General features: G+C 37.4%; 1 protein-coding gene across 6 annotated transcripts in view; it reads left to right on the top strand.

Annotated features, from left to right (window-relative positions):
- The window catches only part of DLG5 (discs large MAGUK scaffold protein 5), a 103,225-nt gene that overhangs the window by 67,491 nt on the left and 18,557 nt on the right, over nucleotides 1–17,177 (top strand). For 4 of the 6 annotated variants that reach the window (XM_054163242.1, XM_054163239.1, XM_054163240.1 and 1 more), the window contains 11 exons: nucleotides 3,466–3,696; nucleotides 4,709–4,893; nucleotides 5,544–5,669; nucleotides 5,903–6,035; nucleotides 9,024–9,151; nucleotides 9,822–9,997; nucleotides 10,473–10,576; nucleotides 11,310–11,402; nucleotides 12,383–13,396; nucleotides 14,083–14,221; nucleotides 16,846–16,993. In XM_054163242.1, the coding sequence (XP_054019217.1) occupies nucleotides 3,466–3,696; nucleotides 4,709–4,893; nucleotides 5,544–5,669; nucleotides 5,903–6,035; nucleotides 9,024–9,151; nucleotides 9,822–9,997; nucleotides 10,473–10,576; nucleotides 11,310–11,402; nucleotides 12,383–13,396; nucleotides 14,083–14,221; nucleotides 16,846–16,993 (2,477 nt within the window). The remainder of the gene's footprint in view (nucleotides 1–3,465; nucleotides 3,697–4,708; nucleotides 4,894–5,543; nucleotides 5,670–5,902; nucleotides 6,036–9,023; nucleotides 9,152–9,821; nucleotides 9,998–10,472; nucleotides 10,577–11,309; nucleotides 11,403–12,382; nucleotides 13,397–14,082; nucleotides 14,222–16,845; nucleotides 16,994–17,177) is intronic. The other 2 variants (XM_054163241.1, XM_054163238.1) reach the window with 1 other exon arrangement.

Raw genomic sequence — 17,177 nt, 5'->3', positions numbered from 1 at the left:
CTGTTCAGTAGACTTAATTCTCTTCTGCTCATACGTCCTTCCTTCACTGTGTTACCTTCTATACCTCTGTAACAGTATAGCTCTAAAAATTGATTCTTTTTTAACTTCTGACCTCTACAGGAACCATGGGATACTATCTGCTCTGACTTAAGACGGTACATGATAAAGAGGTCTCAAATACTTAAGCAAAGCCTATGCTGACATGCATGTTCTTACTCATTTGCCCTTCTTCTGCCTTTAAGTTAAAGAGGATATTTTGAGCATTTTTCACTACAGCTCAGGCATGCTTGAAAGTGAACTTTGTAGTTATTAGCAATATGTTCTTGAAATGCTTATATCACAACCATGTTATAATGATGCTATTAATATTTCCAAAACACAATTTGCTGCTCCGTTTCATTTTGGCTGATGTGCATTCACCTGAGCCTTTGGTTTACAAATACTTAATTTAGCATGAAAGAGATGCAAGCAAACCTATTCCATTGCCTATAAATTTCATTTTACTTTTTTCATGGCATTACATCTGAACAAAATGCCCTTTATTAAAAAATGTGGGAAAAGTGTGAAACTTCCTTTGAGTAACACCATTGTTAAGGGACATAATGTGGATTGTGACATATGGCATCAGAGCTTTTAAAAATAACTAACTTCTCTTTCTAATAAGTCACAGTTTTCAACCCTGTGTAATTGACAGCTGAGTAATTTAGCCAATTTAGTGAGGTTTAAATACGTTTTTCATACCTGTTCTACTTTTGTCAAAGCCATTAAGCCATAGAAATGTCTGTTGATTTCAGTAGAACTGAGGTTGCTAATAAGGAATAATAATGGAAATAGCCACAATTGGTCATTCTTCTCCAATTTGATATATCTGTCATTGTGTCACTGCGGAACTGCCAAAAAGCTTTAAGGGACAAGAAATTATTTCAAATACATGGATATTACCTTCTATTTGGAGGACATGAAGGGGTGCTTGAAAAAGAACCAGAAGCAGCCTAGTACTGATGAGGGAGTTGATGGCAGGGCATAAACTTGCCTTTTTTTTTCTTTACTCTCATAAGTGGCCCCTCAGAAAGCAGGAACAACTGCTTCTCTAATGTACTAAAAGGTATAAAATAGCAGTACTGCAAGTGTTCTTTTTGTTCCTGTTTCTTCTTTCCTGTAGCTAAGACTCTTCTGCCTTTGCACAGGTATGTTCCTGTGTCACACAGTACTGGTAGATGCTGAAAGGATTTTCTAGTCTGGCAAGGCAAATGTTTGAAAGGTTTGAAAAAAATTATTGGTCAAGTGATACATTCTCTTGAAGTAGTATGCAGACAGATGTCCCTGTGTATGTAGTATTAATCCTGTCAGTTGGTCTGGTGCTTGCCAAAATGTAATTTAATGGTCTTTGCTTTCCTTATGAGGTACAGCAGCTTTAAGTGCCAAACTAGATACAGTACCCATTAACTGATTGAAACAATGCTGGGTCTGTTCAGATAAGTTTAAATGTAGTTGCTTCCCTGAAGCTTGTGTTTGCTGGTGCTGATGTGCCCGAAGAAATGCAAAAGCAACTGAAATGAAGATGATTATGTTTTGTAAGCATTGTATTCTGATTAGCTACTGATGAGGTCAGTGACTAGTTAGATATTTAAGCTTTATGGGTTATAGATGCCCAAATACAATGGGTTAATTTACATTATAAATGTACTAATAGTCTGGTATTCATAGATGCTAGAAGAAATCTCAGGATTTTGACATAGGGATAGTTTGGGAGTAAGTTCTCATGAGTCTGGCCACTCAAAGCTATGGACTAGATGTTCTAGATTCCCTCCTCTACTTTCTCCAGTCATGTTTTTGTTTGGCATAAACGGTTGCTCAGGCAAATAATTTAGAATGTCATGTTTCATCTCAGTGGTACTCAGCTTTCTCCTCTGTTTAACAGAATTATTGTGTTTTATTCTAAATTTTATCCTTGTTGTGTTATATTTAGATTTGGAAACTTCCTTCAGACGTGAGAAATCTTGACAAATTCAGAATCATTCTTCAAACCAAACCGTTCTAATGTTTCCAAACAGAAGCTGTTGTAGTCAGCTCCAAATGGCACATTGCCCTATGCTGTCATGTTGTAATTTTGTGCAAATGTCACAGGAAAGGCAGAGGTGAAATTTTACTGCTGACCACTGGAGGCAATGGCTGTTCTTATTCAGATAGTTTATATCGAGCATGCTGGAATAAAGTGTGGCAATATGTGTTTTTTCCAATCACCTCGGAGTAGTGTAAATTCTTCTTTGATGAAGGACTTTTCTTCTGCTTTGATTCTTGATGACTTTCAGCTGCATGCAGGAAAGGATTTAATATTTTTGTGTAAGTTTTATACACATTTGAATGCACATTTTGTACGTATTGTCGTTAAACTGTGCAAAACATTACTTCCAGTACTAAAGCTTTTCTGCATCAGTAGATGGGTCAGGGATTTCTCTCTTCAAAGGTGCTGAAGAACAGATGCACTTGCTGAGAAGTTTAGAAGTGTTCTAGTAATTTACGTTCTCGAATGTGTTTAAAGTTGAGAGAGTCATTGAATCAGTGCTTGTCTGTTACTCTACAGCAATTTCTAATTATATTTTTTTTTTTAAATTTTTAATACTGTTACAAAACTGTTTTAACAGCCTGACCTGCCTTAATTAGAAGCTGTATCTCAAAAACAATTATGTTAGTACAGTAACATGCAATTGTCATCCATACTTGAAATAATCTAGTTCCTTTCCAACTGCAGAGGAAAATAGAAGTCATTTTTATGGCATGATGTCTTTCTGTCCTTGAGTATTTGGACATTTTCTTAATTTACTTTTATTATGAAGTAGTTGAATTATTGCAGTTGAATGTACTGTTGTTCTACTTGATGGCATACTGTGGTTTTAACTTTGAACATTCTGTAATTTGCATGTTGATATCTTACTGACATGACTTTAACATCCCTTTAGAGCTAAAAGATGTGGCTGGGTTGTCTAAATTATTTCAGTACTATAAAATGGATGCAGTCACTTAAAAAATACTTGTAATGTATTCTTACCCTTTGCTGTGTTTAAAGCCATTTTGTTAAGAGAAACACAACCCAAACCAAAAAACCAATGACAAAACCAACCAACCAAAGAAAAAGCCAACATGTGAAACAAAACACCAACTCTGACTGGTTAGTAATCATGGTTCATTTAGGTTCCTCGGATCTGTGAGTGCTCTCAGATTCTTGCTTACCTTTGGCATAGCACCGTGCTAATGTGACAGTGATGGTGTGATACCTTTAATACCACATTTAATATTCTTTGCTGGTACTCACTTGTATGTAATGCAAGCACAGTCCTGTTCTGCTCTGGTTTTTCACAACATTGCTCATAAACTCTCGAGGCTTTTTAGGCATCAGTGTGTATCCAGCTGGGAAGTTTAACTATTTCCTTCTGTACTTACTGCAAACAATGCATCTTGTTTTAGGAGCTAAACTCTGCTCTAGTGGAAAGAGATCGAGCAATTTGTGAAAGGAATGAGTTGCTGGAAAAATACTGTCATGAAGTGAAGGACAAAGCTGAGGCCCAGAAGGAACTTGACCAAGCTTGCAAGGATATAGAGACAGTGAAGGAAGAAAGAGATGTTGCCAGGAAAGAGAGAACAGAAGCTATCATCCAGAGAGACCATCTACTAAGGGAATATTATCAAGCCCGGCAGGTATTGCAAGTCTTCACATTGTCATTCTCCTTCTTGGCTTCATAAGGTCATTAATTTCCAAGAATTAGTTGAAGGTCTGGACATACTAGATGTCCTCTCACTGTTCCTCAAGTCACTCTAATATATATATATATAAACACACACAGGCTCTTAGAGATGTAATGATGGAGCTTCTTGTTTGAAAGAAATACAGCCATGCTGCATATTAAGTTTCTGTTTGTAAAAAAAAAAAAAAAAGGCAAATAAGATATTGTGATTGAACAGGTGGCTAGGCTGTTTATACCTTTTGATACACTTGTTGCCTTCTATAACGGGTGTTCATGCTGGTGGCCGGCTCAGGATGTTAGCTCTTTCTAATACTTTATAAAGGAAGTTAATTGAAGTGTAATTGTACATTTTCTAATGTGTACCTCTTCATATTTATACTGAGATACTCAGATAATTTATGTCTCTGTGTGGGTAGTAGCATTCTTAAAATTTTGCAGGCTTCCTGATGCTTTTGTCTTGTGTGCAATACTGGGTATCAATCCACAGTTAACTGTAAATGGTTAAATATAATGTAGTATGAGAACGCCTAGTATCACAGCTTCTGTGATTCCTTTACTCTGCTGTGGTTGTACCAGGGTAAATAACAAATGTTTATGCAGGAGATCTGTATTGTAACTATGTATAACAGTGTATCTGATTGATTTCTAAACATCCCTGTGTTTTTTTTTCTGTCTGCTAAACAGAGCAACACAGAAGCTTGGAATGTTATTTTGAAGTGAGCATTCTTGCTCATGTAGATTGTATTTGCACAAATTTGTGTGCCACTGAATGAAATGTATTAACAGCAGTTTGTAGTTCTTTTTTTTTTTTCTTTTTCTGAAGTTGCTGTTAAGATAAAAGAACATTTTTCAGGAAAACACGAGAATTAAATATTACATCTGGCAGCTTGTGTAGTAAAAGCTGTTTATGCATTCTTACCTACAAAATATGCCTAAAATACTTAACTATATTTCTTGTTTCCTAGATACAAGATTCTGCTACCTTAGACATAGAAAGAGCAAACAAAGAAATTGAAATGCTTCGGAAACAATATGAGGCAATGTCACAAGAACTAAAGGAGGCTGTTCAGGAAGCAGAAGTAGCCAAGTGTAGGAGAGATTGGGCTTTCCAGGAGCGAGATAAGATTGTTGCAGAAAGAGAAAGTATACGGTAAATGAATGCTGTGTGGTACATGAATGATCTTTTTAACACCTTCTGTGTAGTGGATGTAATTCTCACACTTGCTGAATTTTCCTAGCGCGTCATCTGCATTAGCTGTCACAGAGTGATACCAGGGTTTTGGGGTTTGTGGGTTTGTTTGCTTGCTTTTGATGGGGTTTGGGGTTTTGTTTTGTTTTGTTTTCCTGAGGTTTGAAGACACCTTGAAAGATACATTACATCACACGTCTTGAGTAAATGCCGTAGAGCCCAACAGCACTGCATTGTAGGACCAACAAATTACACATTCTTTTAGGCATGACATACCTAACTCTGCCCTAGCTGTAGTACTGCAAATGCATCATTGCCTGCAGGGGTATTTCACAAAAAGTACTCAACATATTTATTATTAATTATATTTAAAGTTTTGCTAGTTTAAATATAAATAGAAACAAAGTTTTAAAAGGGACAAAGGAAGTTTCCATTATCTTCACCTAGTATATATGAATTTTTAATATTTTTTTCCCCCTTCCTTGCACCTTTTTAGAGATCTTCTGAACCTGCCTTTAAATTTTACATTACCTATGTAAAGGGTTACTACTAGTTTGTTACTTTTGGTAAGTTTTTAAGTAACTACATTGAAACTTGTTTGCTTTTTGAAGGACTTTGTGTGACAACTTGAGGAGGGAAAGAGATCGGGCTGTGAGCGACTTGGCTGAAGCTCTTCGCAATCTGGATGATATGAGAAAGCAGAAAAATGATGCTGTTCGTGAACTGAAGGAACTGAAGTGAGAGAAATAATCAAACTGTTTGAAAGTTTGTGATGAAAACTCTAGTTTGTTAGCTGTGTTTGCAAGCGAACCATATGTTATAGCTGTGGGTAGGAGGTATCCATGATATTGCATGTGGAAGTATTGCCTATGTTTTTAGTTATTGTGGCAGTTATTGTATCTTACAACAATAACATGAATCAGTTTATTTAAAAGGGTTGTCTGTGTCTGTAAACATTTTCTTTGTCTAGAGAGAAGATGGAGAATCAGTTAGAAAAGGAAGCCAGGTTCCGTCAATTGATGGCCCATAGTTCCCATGACTCAGCCATAGACACAGATTCTCTGGAATGGGAAACAGAAGTGGTTGAATTTGAAAAAGACAGAGTAAGTCAAAACCATAAACTGCATTGTCTTATTTATTGGACAGCACTGAAGTCAATTATAACCTTTTGGTACTAGATGTGACTAAAAATAACTCTGATCCATGGTTTTTGATTGTTGTTGTGCAAGGAACCACACGCACATGCAGCATGTGCAGTAACATTTAGGTGACAGTAGTTGGCAATCCAAGCTGTTAAACACAAGCTCTGTTTTTCCACAGTTGTATAATAAATAATAAGAGTTTCTCCATTTGATCGTGCAGTGTACCTAGGTTCATGTACTATTAAAAAGTTGAAGTTGAACATTTAGTGTTCTTAAAGTTAGCGATTCATTTAAAAAATGGCAGTGCTAAGAGCTGAAATTTAAGATTTGAGGACATTGTTGACATCAAAGATCCTAGTCCTTTGTTCTTACAGGCCAAGTCACTTATGATCTGTGCATAACGTGTTTAAGATTTTACATGAAGTTGTGGCTCCTACTTCTGCTTGGATTTAGTGATTTGAAATTTTGAAGTGTTGTATTTATTCATGAACAACATGTATTCTAGGGCCACATTGCCAGTCACCTTAAAAATCTGGGATTAAAGGAGATGCTAATCCCATTTGCTTATCTCCAGAGGATACATTTTGGTGTATCAAAGTTCTCATCTTTAGCCTTCCAGATAACCTCTGCATCCTTTCATGATCCTCCATTTTAATTTTATTTTACTTCATTGTAGTCTAGAGTGTCAATTTCTTTTGTGTGGACGTCATCTGTGCTGTTCTGTTTGATGTTTTTAACTGACACATCACAATGTCTACTAATAGTTTTTTGTTTGTTTGTTTGTGTTGGTTTTTTTTAATCACATAGAACACACAGGTGGTCTTCCAGATTGTTTCATTTATAATAGCTTCTGTATATACTAGAATTTCTTTTTCATTTCTGAATGACAAAGTTTGTGATTTGGTGCTGTCAAATTAAATCCCTTTTATTTTATTGCAATATTTAGGATAATCTTCTTTATGCTCTTCTAATCTCTCTGTGTTCTGACAGTACATCCCAGTAAAATCACTAAGACATGAATGTTTTGAAACAAAATATATTTAGTAATATTACATGATGAAATATATACATTGAAAAGACTGTATGAAGTGAATACTAATGCTGATTGATGAGGAACCACCATCTGTAAAACCTTTCTGGTATAACAATTCCACTTTCACCATGCTTTCTCATCTTTTTTGATTAACTCTTCCATCATCAGATTTTATGCTTTGCCGTCTTCTCTATTTTAACTGCTAAGCAATAATGCCATTGTCTCTAAAATTAGTTAGCCTGTGTAGCATATCTATGGTAAACAACATTGCAGCTTAATGAATTTCCCGTTTATGTGCAGGTATTTAGTTATTCTTTACTTCAAAGATTGCTCTGAATGTTTGCATTACTGACATAAATATGTAGACTTTGTAATTTTAATATATGTTTCTCTTTCCTAAACATGGGGATTACACTTGCTGCTATCAAATTGTAGTAATAATTCTGTGCCAGGTTTGATTAGATATCCTTGCTAACCTGCCAGCATTTGAATTGCAGGATAGAAACCATAGTTGAATACATATAAATCCTTTTATTTTTGTTTCAGCTTCACTTGTCTACTTAAGCTTTTGTTCTACGTAATCACCCAGCTAGACACTGAGGGGAAATAACAATTTTTCAGTTCTTAGGCTGTACAATGGTACTGTGATCTCTACTCAGTGTTTACTTTATGACAGCCCCATGCTCTTCCCTCCAAACACTTTCTTCTTTACTTAGAACACTTGAAAGAATCATAATTTCAGTATATATTTGGCAGGTTCAGCTCAATTTAATTTCTGGTAAACATTCATATTTTTTGCATGGCTTATCTTCAGCTTTTATCAGGCATTTTTTGCATTCCCTGAAGACTTCATGCTCCTCTGATTTTAAGAGGATTAGTCATCAAACCATGTGTAGAACCATGCTGTGCATATCTAATATAGCTCTTTTTAGTTTGTGCATGCTAGATTTTAAATTTCAGGTATCTCCCTTCAGTATACTGAGATGAGTGATTTCAAGTAGAGTTCTCTAATTTTTATGTGTACTATTTAACACTGAAAAAAGCACTAAGAAATGAATTTGTGATCAGCTAGTGCCAGTTTATTTTATTTAATGTCTTTTTGTGTGTGGTTTTGGGAGTTTTGTCACTGGAGGTTTTTTTGGTTGTGGTTTGAGGGAGGGCTTTCAGCATTTGGGCTTTTGGAAGTTTTTTTGTTTGGTTTTCTATGTTTGTTTACTTTTGGGTCGTTTGGGGGTTTTGGTGTTTTGTTTTTATTGTTATTGTTTTTTGACAGTGACCTTGTCATTTACCAAAGCAAATACTAAATTAGAATTTCCCTGTTTGGGTCAATGACTGATTTGTTAAATATGTCTATTAATTTTCAAGTTGCGGATGACGTATTTTGGGCCAGGGTTTGTAGACTACTACCTCTAATCTGTGTTTAGAAATGAACACCCATAATGTTAGAACTGTTTACTTCTGGTCACTAGCCCTATCAAAGCAGATGTCTTTCTGAGTTCATCACTAAGACTCAGTGCTGTGTCCTTACTTTGACAGTTGTTGCTTTTTCCCGATGCCTGTTCTTGGGAAACATGTCCTTGTTCACTCATTGCACATCAAGCATCTTATCTTAAAATACTTGGGTATGAATGTGCTTTCTTACGTGCTCTTCTGCTTTCCTGTTCTTTTGTGGGGAAGTTCTCCTTCTTCAGTATTTCAGCTTTAATCTGAGAGAGAAGGGTTGCTCTAATAACAGAGGATACCTTAATAACTAATGGGATTGGGAACTTATATATTGAAGTACAAAAATACAAAACTTGACTAGAACAGGTACACTGCGAATGTCAGTGCATAGTGCAAACATGTACTAATGCCTCTTGCTAACAGAAGTGGCACAATGTTTGCCAGTGGAGTCACTTGTTAATAATATTTATTAGGATGATATGGACTTAAAAGCACTTGGCTTTGATGTGGCAGAAGGTGTGAATGAGCCATACCTCCCTGGAGACTGTGGGATCTTCGTCACCAAAGTAGACAAAGGAAGTATTGCTGATGGTCGATTAAGGTAGGGTTTGACTTTGGAATATACTTGTCTTTTGTTGATCATAATAAACTAAATATGGCCATATTATAAATATTTTTCCCACTTTTTAATAGTTATTTTATATTGGTCTTGTGTGTATTTTTAATGTTGGTTGGGAAATCGCACTGAGGTCAGTGCCTAAAAGCATTATAGAAATTGTACACTGACTCATCCCTTAAAACTCAACAGAATTTGAAATGTTCTTTTGTTTCTCTGTCCCATCTGCTCCCATTTCTTATCTCCATAAACTTTGATCTATTTATTTAAGTTTTGGGAAAAGCATGAGGGTGAGCTACTGGGGGAGGACAAAAATGAAGGGAGAGTAGGGCAAGGGATATCTTGAAACCTGCTTGTGTTCTTTGTGCCAATAGCTTTTTAATAACTGTCCTCTGTCCAAAGAGTTGCTTTTAAATAAGGAGTAGCTATCAGTGATGTGAAGATACATTTATTGCCCACTAAGTGCAAACTAGAAGTCCTGGGTTTTGTTTATCTGCTATTTAATGCTTTTGCAGGAACTGAGAACTCCAGATCATTAATGACTAGTGTATGGAGATCAGCTCTGTTGCATCCCTTTTTATGAATATTATTCATATGCTGCATCCAGCAATGTATGCTTGTAACACTGACCTGCTTATTTCTCTTACTCTACTAGAGTGAATGATTGGTTGCTGAAGATAAATGATGTGGATCTCACAAATAAGGATAAAAAGCAAGTTATAAAAGCTGTTGTAAATGGAGGAGGTGTTATTAACATGGTGGTTCGAAGAAGGAAATCATTAGGTGGGCGAGTGATAACACCTCTTCACATCAATGTTTCTGGACATAAAGGTAATATCTGTAAAGGACATATGTAGAAATGGTATGTGTTTGTTCAGCCAGAAATGATTTTGCATGAAGGTACATAATTTGAGCCTCTGCCTAAATTCCACTTAAATGGTTATTTCCTCCTAAATAGGGATTTTCATTAATTGCTTTTAGCAAACTCAGAATGATAAAACTATTTGGTAGTTTTACGTTTTATTGTGTAAATACAGGTTTTCTAATTTTTTGAATGACTGGAAGTCTAAACAAGACTGTTAAACCCTTCAATCACCCTAGCTTTGTATGACAATACTAAATTTTGAGATATCCAAGATCCCTATTCTTCACCACTGTGTTCTTATTTCTTCAAAAAGGTTTTCAGAGATTGAAATTCAATTTGTGCGGTAGTTCCATTTCTTTCTTGTGCAAGCAGGTCAGACATGCAGTTTGAGCAAGGTATTTGAATGTGGGGGTAAATTAATCTTTTGTGTGTCTACTTCAGATAGCGGGGTCAGTCTAGAAAATGGAGTGTTTGTTGCTGCTGTTGTGCCTGGAAGCCCAGCTGCCAAAGAGGGTTCTCTTACTGTGGGAGACAGAATAATTGCTGTAAGTCTTAAGAAGGTGTTCTCTGGGGGTTTTGTTTGTTTGGTTTGGTTTGTTATTGTTTTGTTTGCTGTTCAGTTTGTTTTGTTTTTTTTTAATTTTAAATATTATCATTGCTGCTACTCTTTAAGATCCAAAACTTTCCAATTATTTTTTTATTTCCTTTGTTTTATACTATTCTTTAAATATTCAGTCAATACTTACTAGAAAATACTGTGTTTGTATTCTGTGATTAATAGAATGTACAGGTTATTTTCTATGCTGACATACTCTTCACACCTGTGTTACATATAATGATACTTGTGATTTTTATAGTGAACAGGAAAGGTAATTTCTGAAAATACATCCCTTGGTTGGATGAAAGGTTTCTTTTAAATTATGATATCACAGATGGCATATTTCTCAGGGGGGAAGTTTTTTCCTGTGCGCATTTGCAGTCTTACCAACCTGTCTGATTTATGAACTCCTGTGAAATGGCTGGTGGTTACTGTAGATACGTAAATGCGTAGTGAAGCAAGTGTTACGCTCTGTCTGTAGGAGGAATAGCAAAATTCTAGTTAGAAGGCTTGTTTTTTGGGTGAAGATTGGAAGGTGATGGGATAAGGTCAACCAGACTTACCACGTGTATGTGTAAAACTAGTATTTTCTTCATCTCGGTCATGCTACTTAAAGATGCTCTTCACCTGCTACCTTTTGATTTACAGATGTCTGTTGTGGTTTTTTTGTGTGTGTGTAGATCAATGGCATTGCACTAGATAATAAGTCGCTTACTGAATGTGAAGCTTTGCTACGAAACTGTAGGGATTCCCTTACCCTCTCACTGATGAAGGTGAGTAGGTGAAACTGAATTTGCAGAATTTTCTTGAACTTATACAGAATTATTTTAGATATTTAGGTAAGAGTATATGAAATAATTAATATAATGTCTTGGGAAAGTCTTTGCTAAAAATAAGAGTATTTGGATACCTCCCACTGTTACTACACTCACTCAACAGCTATTTCTAAAGTAAGACTTTTGTGACATCTGCTAGGAAGTGAAGCTTACTGCTTTTGCTGCTTTTCCATTTGTTTGCTGGTTACATGGCAGGGGGGTTGGAACTAGATGATCCTTGTGGTCCCTTCCAACCCTGACTGATACTATGATACTATGACTCCTAAGAGAATTCTTTCTTTCTTCTTGGTGTCTGCTTCAGAACTGCAGCAGTTTTGTACATTAAGGATCAACTGCCTGCTGACTACAGACAGGTTTGCTTTTAGTCAGGGGAGAGCTGTGCAGAAAACTGAACTCTGACTGTCATAAGCATTAAGTACAAGGTTTCTTATTCGGGGTTATTGCTATAAAAAGTACTATTCTATTTTGTGTATTTAGTTTAGAGTCCTATTTTACAGGGCCTGTCACATGGGCTTTGTGAGTCCAGCTCCAGAGACCCTGAGGTTTTAAGAAAGTAAAAAGATTAAATGTTCAAAGTGAAATGTGCAATGAAAGATGACTTATTAGCATCTCTTAACAAGAAACAGAGGTAGAATGCAGGTCCCTTCACTGTTAGTTCAGTGCTTCTGCCACCATGTGGCATTGCCCTTCTGGAATTGTTCTGAAAATGTTATGAAAAAAATTTAGCTTCATTTTATCTGATGCTCTGTGCATTGAATCTGAAAGGTTTTATCAGACTTTTCCCAACTGTATCTATACATGTCCTAGTGTATATTCAGGTATAGGTAAATCTCTTGATTTTTGAGGACAGAATATGCCTCATACAAAACAAAAATTGGCCATAATAATAAGGTGCTTACATATGTTTTTTGTTTTAGGTTTTTCCTCAGAGTTCATCTTGGAGTGGTCAAAATATATTTGAAAATCTGAAGGATTCCGAAAAAATGTCAAGCTGTAGGGTTCATGCATCAGAGTTACAAGCCCAAAATAAAAGAAATATGAAACTCAACAGCTCAACCCAGACAGACATTTTCAATCCAGACATCATGGATGGCAAGAAGGTCCAGAGTGATCAGGGCAGTGGTTCTTTTTGTGATCACAAACCTTTCCCTAATAACACATTACGAGTCGACTCACGTAGGAACACAGTGCACAGCTGCCACAGTAATTCAGAACACAGTCTCAGCTCCTTTAACCCAGAGACATATGGAGACCAAGGCTATGGAGCTGTTGACTTGAACAACAAGAGGCTGCCTTATGAACCTACAGGAGCTGACTGTATGATGGTTGAGACAACATTTGACAAAGGAAGCAAGCATAGTGGTGGTACCTGGCCAAAAGTCATGGTTAATATCTCAGCAACAGAAACAGAAAAGTTCTCTGTGTACAAAAAGCCAAAACAAAGGAAATCGATCTTTGACCCTGATACTTTCAAAAGACCACCAACTCCTCCTAAACTGGAGTATCTTTCTCCTAATGAGGTCACAGGCCATTCACCTCAGCCATCAAAAGCTGAAGTGGCTTCAACTCCTCCAACTCCTCCTAAGAGAAGTGACTCTATCAAATTTAAACACAAGCAGCAGGCGAGCTCTGCATCAGAATCTACAGTAACAACTGGATCACCACCCACCAGCCCAGCCACTGCTCAAGCTCCAGTTTCCTTGGCACTCAAACAGGACTCTGCTACTCTCAAGGGGCGCAGCAGGAATGCTGGACATTATTATCGGGAGGAGGGAATTGATTGCACTCACCTCTCTTCAAGGAAATCCTGTGAAGATGACATTGGCTTTCAAAGAGTTGAAGAGCCGGAGATTAAGAGACCAAGGCCAAAATCAGCTCCTGCTCTGAGGCATAAAATAACTCCTATGCCCATTCCTAATCCTGCACTTCAGGTAGAAGCTCATTATATGGAATCACAATACTAGAAATCTTAATGTGACTTTTCAGTGTGATTTTGGGTGCCTAGTTACATGCCATGACAGCCTGTTGTCAAAATCTAGGTCCCCTGAGAAGCTACCTCAGACTCAGTTGGCATTTGCAGTATCCCAAATTATAAAACCAATTCATGGACTTGGCAGTCTCCTGTTACATGTTGTATGTTTCAAACGTGTAAAACTCTGCATGCTGAGCCCTGAACTTACAGCTCTCTAGCATCACCATCAGTATCTGAGCTATTCTAGTGTCAGGTTCCAAAACCTGGATTGCTCTGTTGGAGAGTTTGTTCCACAGGCATCTGAAAGTACAGGCTTAGAGGAAAACACTTGTTGGCTTGTCAGCCAGGTCAAAATGTCCTGTGAAAGCAATATTTTAAAGGAGAAGCATAACTAAATGCTGGAATTTTTACTGTGAAGGAAAGTATATACATTGTTTTCAAACATTGGCCTAAAAAGGAATAACAAGTTGTAGAAGTGAATATCATCACTGAAAGATAAAGGTGTAACAAGCACTGTGATGACAAGAACACTTTGAAACAGAAGAAAGTTAGAAGTTGCTTACTTAGAGAGTTTGGCTTTCTTAATTTTTTTTTTTTTCTTCTGAATCTCCAACTGCCTGTAATTAAATTTCTGTATTTTTGTAGGTGCAGAAGTATGCCCCAGCTAGTGAGGAACATCTGACTCCAGAGCTACAGGAATGGGCACCGTATTCACCAAAACGGTCTGCTAGGCACAGTGATGGCTTTGTGCCTGCTGCATTATATACTGGCAGCATGTCATCAGGTGAGTGGAAGAACTTGTGGTTACTTTGTAAGAATGCCCTAAGGAATTTGCCCATAGTGGGAAATACCAAGAATTAGTTGTGATAAGTGCAGAACAAATAGGACTCACAAAACATATTACCATGGTCTGTTGTAATCTGGTCAGCTTTTGGACTTTGTAGAAGTCCAGCCTGTTTGAGAACCACTATGGAAACTGAGCAACTCCTGGCTGAAGGATGTTTCATCAGTTTTTGTGCAGAGGAATTTGGAATACAGTAACGGTGAACAACAGAATAGAATAAACCAGGTTGAAAGAGACCTTCAAGATCATTTTGTCCAACCTATCATCCAACACCACCCAACCAACTAAACCATGCAACCTAGCACCCTATCAAGTCTCCTCCTGAACACCTCCAGTGATGGTGACTCCACCACCTCCTCAGGCAGCCCATTCCAATGGGCAATCACTCTCTCTGTGTAAAACTTCCAAGATGTAGCCTATCCATTAGGGAGACAAGTAAGATTTCCTGTATTTTTGAAAGGGAACACGAAATGGAGGCAGCTTTAACTGCTTAACTTCTGAGATAACTTCCCAGGAAAATTGTCTTTGTTGTAGGTACTTTCAGCAGTTGTATGTGAAATTTGATCTTCAAATCAAGACAATATTGATTTTTCTCAGTTTACCCTTAATTCTTTTTAAAGCCTCAAACTCCTGCACATTCTAGAAATTATGGAAGGCTTTCTTCTTACTGGAGACCATGAAGGAGATAATGACTTGTGTATCTGGAACAATAGCTTCGAAACTGAATTACAGAAATGTTCAGGTTTGAAAATACCTTTGGGATCACCAAGTCCAACTGATAACCCTACTTTACAAGGTTCACTCCTAAACCATATCCCCAAGCACTACATCCAAATGATCTTTACACACACAGGGTTGGTGACTCCACCACCTCCCTGGGCAGCCCGTTCCAATGCCTGACCAGTCTCTGTTAACAAATTTCTCCTGATGTCCCATCTAAACCTACCCAGTCACAGCCTGAGGCTGTTCCTTCTTGTTCTTTCACTTATTACCTGTGAGAAGAGACCAGTACCAACCTCTCCACAATGTCCTTTCAGGTAGTTAGAGAGTAGTGAAGTCTCCCCTCAGCCTCACCTTCAGTAATTCTTGATAAGATTTATTCTCTAGGCCCTTCCCCAAATTGTTTGCCCTCCTCTGCACTTGCTTCAGCACCTCAACGTCTCTCCTGTATTGAGATGTCCAAAACTGAACACAATACTTGAGGTGTGACCTCACCAGAGCCGCATACAAGGGGACAATCACTTCCCTACTCCTGCTGGATGCAGCATTTCTAATACAGGCCAGGATGCCATTTGCTTTCTTGGACACCTGGGCACACTACTTGCTCATATTCAGCTGTTGATTAGAACCCCCAGGTCCCTTTCTGCTAGTCAGCTTTCCAGCCATGCTTCCCCAAGCCTGTAGTGCTACTTGGGATTGTTGTGACCCAAGTGCAGGACCTGGCATTTGGCCTTGTTGAAGCTCATCCTGTTAATGCTGGCCAATTGATCCAGTCTATCCAAGTCCCTCTGTGGAACCTCCCTACCTCTTCTACAGATCAACACTTCCACCTAATTTGCTGTTGTCTGCAAACCAATTGATGACACACACTATGTCTTCATCAAGGTCACCAATAAAGATGTTAAACAGAAGTGGTCCCAACACTGAGCCCTGAGGAACACCACTTGTGACCAGCTGCCAGCTGGATTTAACTCTACTGACCACCACTCTTTGGGCCTATTCATCCAGCCAGTGCTTTATACAGCAGAACAAGCTGTTTCAGTCACTTTTAAGAAAGTAAAGACATGCTCAAGAGTAGCTCAGATCAAAGAAGCTTTTCTTCTTAGATTTCTTTCACTTTTTTGGTCTGTCTTCTAATAATTGTAGAAATAATACTTTTTTCTAAATGAAAAATTTATCTTATTGTGATGCTTTTGCATAATAACTCCAAGTAAAACCTGTGATTGTATGTCTTGAAATGGGAACAGGGCTTTGCTGTTGTATTCTATGCTGCCAACTCATTTAGGAGAAAATTGCTAAATGGGCTTTGGCTGAGTACTGAAGGATAAATGTACTTATAAGATAAACTTGAGTGCAAAGTTTCATAAATATTGAAATACTATCATTTGAAGTCATAGGACACACTGGAAATTGAAGTCTTTGAGGCAACAGAGGAGGAACAAGAATCATTTTAGCAGCAGTCGTTTCAAGCACCAAATAAAAACTGGCATTCCTGTCAGTTGACTGTTCAGAGAGAAATGCAGTATTTTTATTGCTGTATAAAAAATTTTAATACTTGAATACAGAGAAAACCTTTTAGGTACTAGTACAATTTCAAATGATAGAATATGAATTATTTCACTTTAGGCCTAGCTCATTACAGAATGATCAACCAAATTTCAAAGATGCATGCTCTACTTAGGTGTCACACGATGCTTAATAATGTATTTATATGCTCATAATATGTATGTGTGTTCATGCATGTGAGTGTTACAGTACCTAATTTTAGAAATATTTAAATGTATTGAAAACCTGTAGTTGATATGCTAATTATGTTGGTAAGAGTGTGTTTTTATCATCATAAGCAGGTACAGTACCAAGAAGCTTAGCACCATGCCCTGCAGTAACTGCTGTCATGAGAAATCCCATCTATACTGCCTGGAGCCACAGAGTCCACACCAGCAATTGCCCGTCAGTTGCCAGCCAAATATGCCATCAGCATCTGCATCCCAGGTGTTTTGAAATTTATATCTCCTTATATTTTTGTTTCCATTAGGATGAAATTGCTTCTGGTACTTGTTTCATACAGTACAGAGTGAAGCTGCAGTGTACTGAGTTCTTTTGTCCCAGAATAGAAGTAATGTACCAGCTGCTTGTATGTCTTTCAGTAAGTAGTGGGTTAGGTTTCCCTCTGCTC

The sequence above is a fragment of the Dryobates pubescens genome, chromosome 8 (genome assembly GCF_014839835.1).
Source record: "Dryobates pubescens isolate bDryPub1 chromosome 8, bDryPub1.pri, whole genome shotgun sequence".
In the NCBI taxonomy this organism is placed as follows: domain Eukaryota; kingdom Metazoa; phylum Chordata; class Aves; order Piciformes; family Picidae; genus Dryobates; species Dryobates pubescens.
The sequence above is the reverse complement of the archived record's forward strand: the minus strand, read 5'-3'. Positions and strand labels throughout refer to the sequence as shown.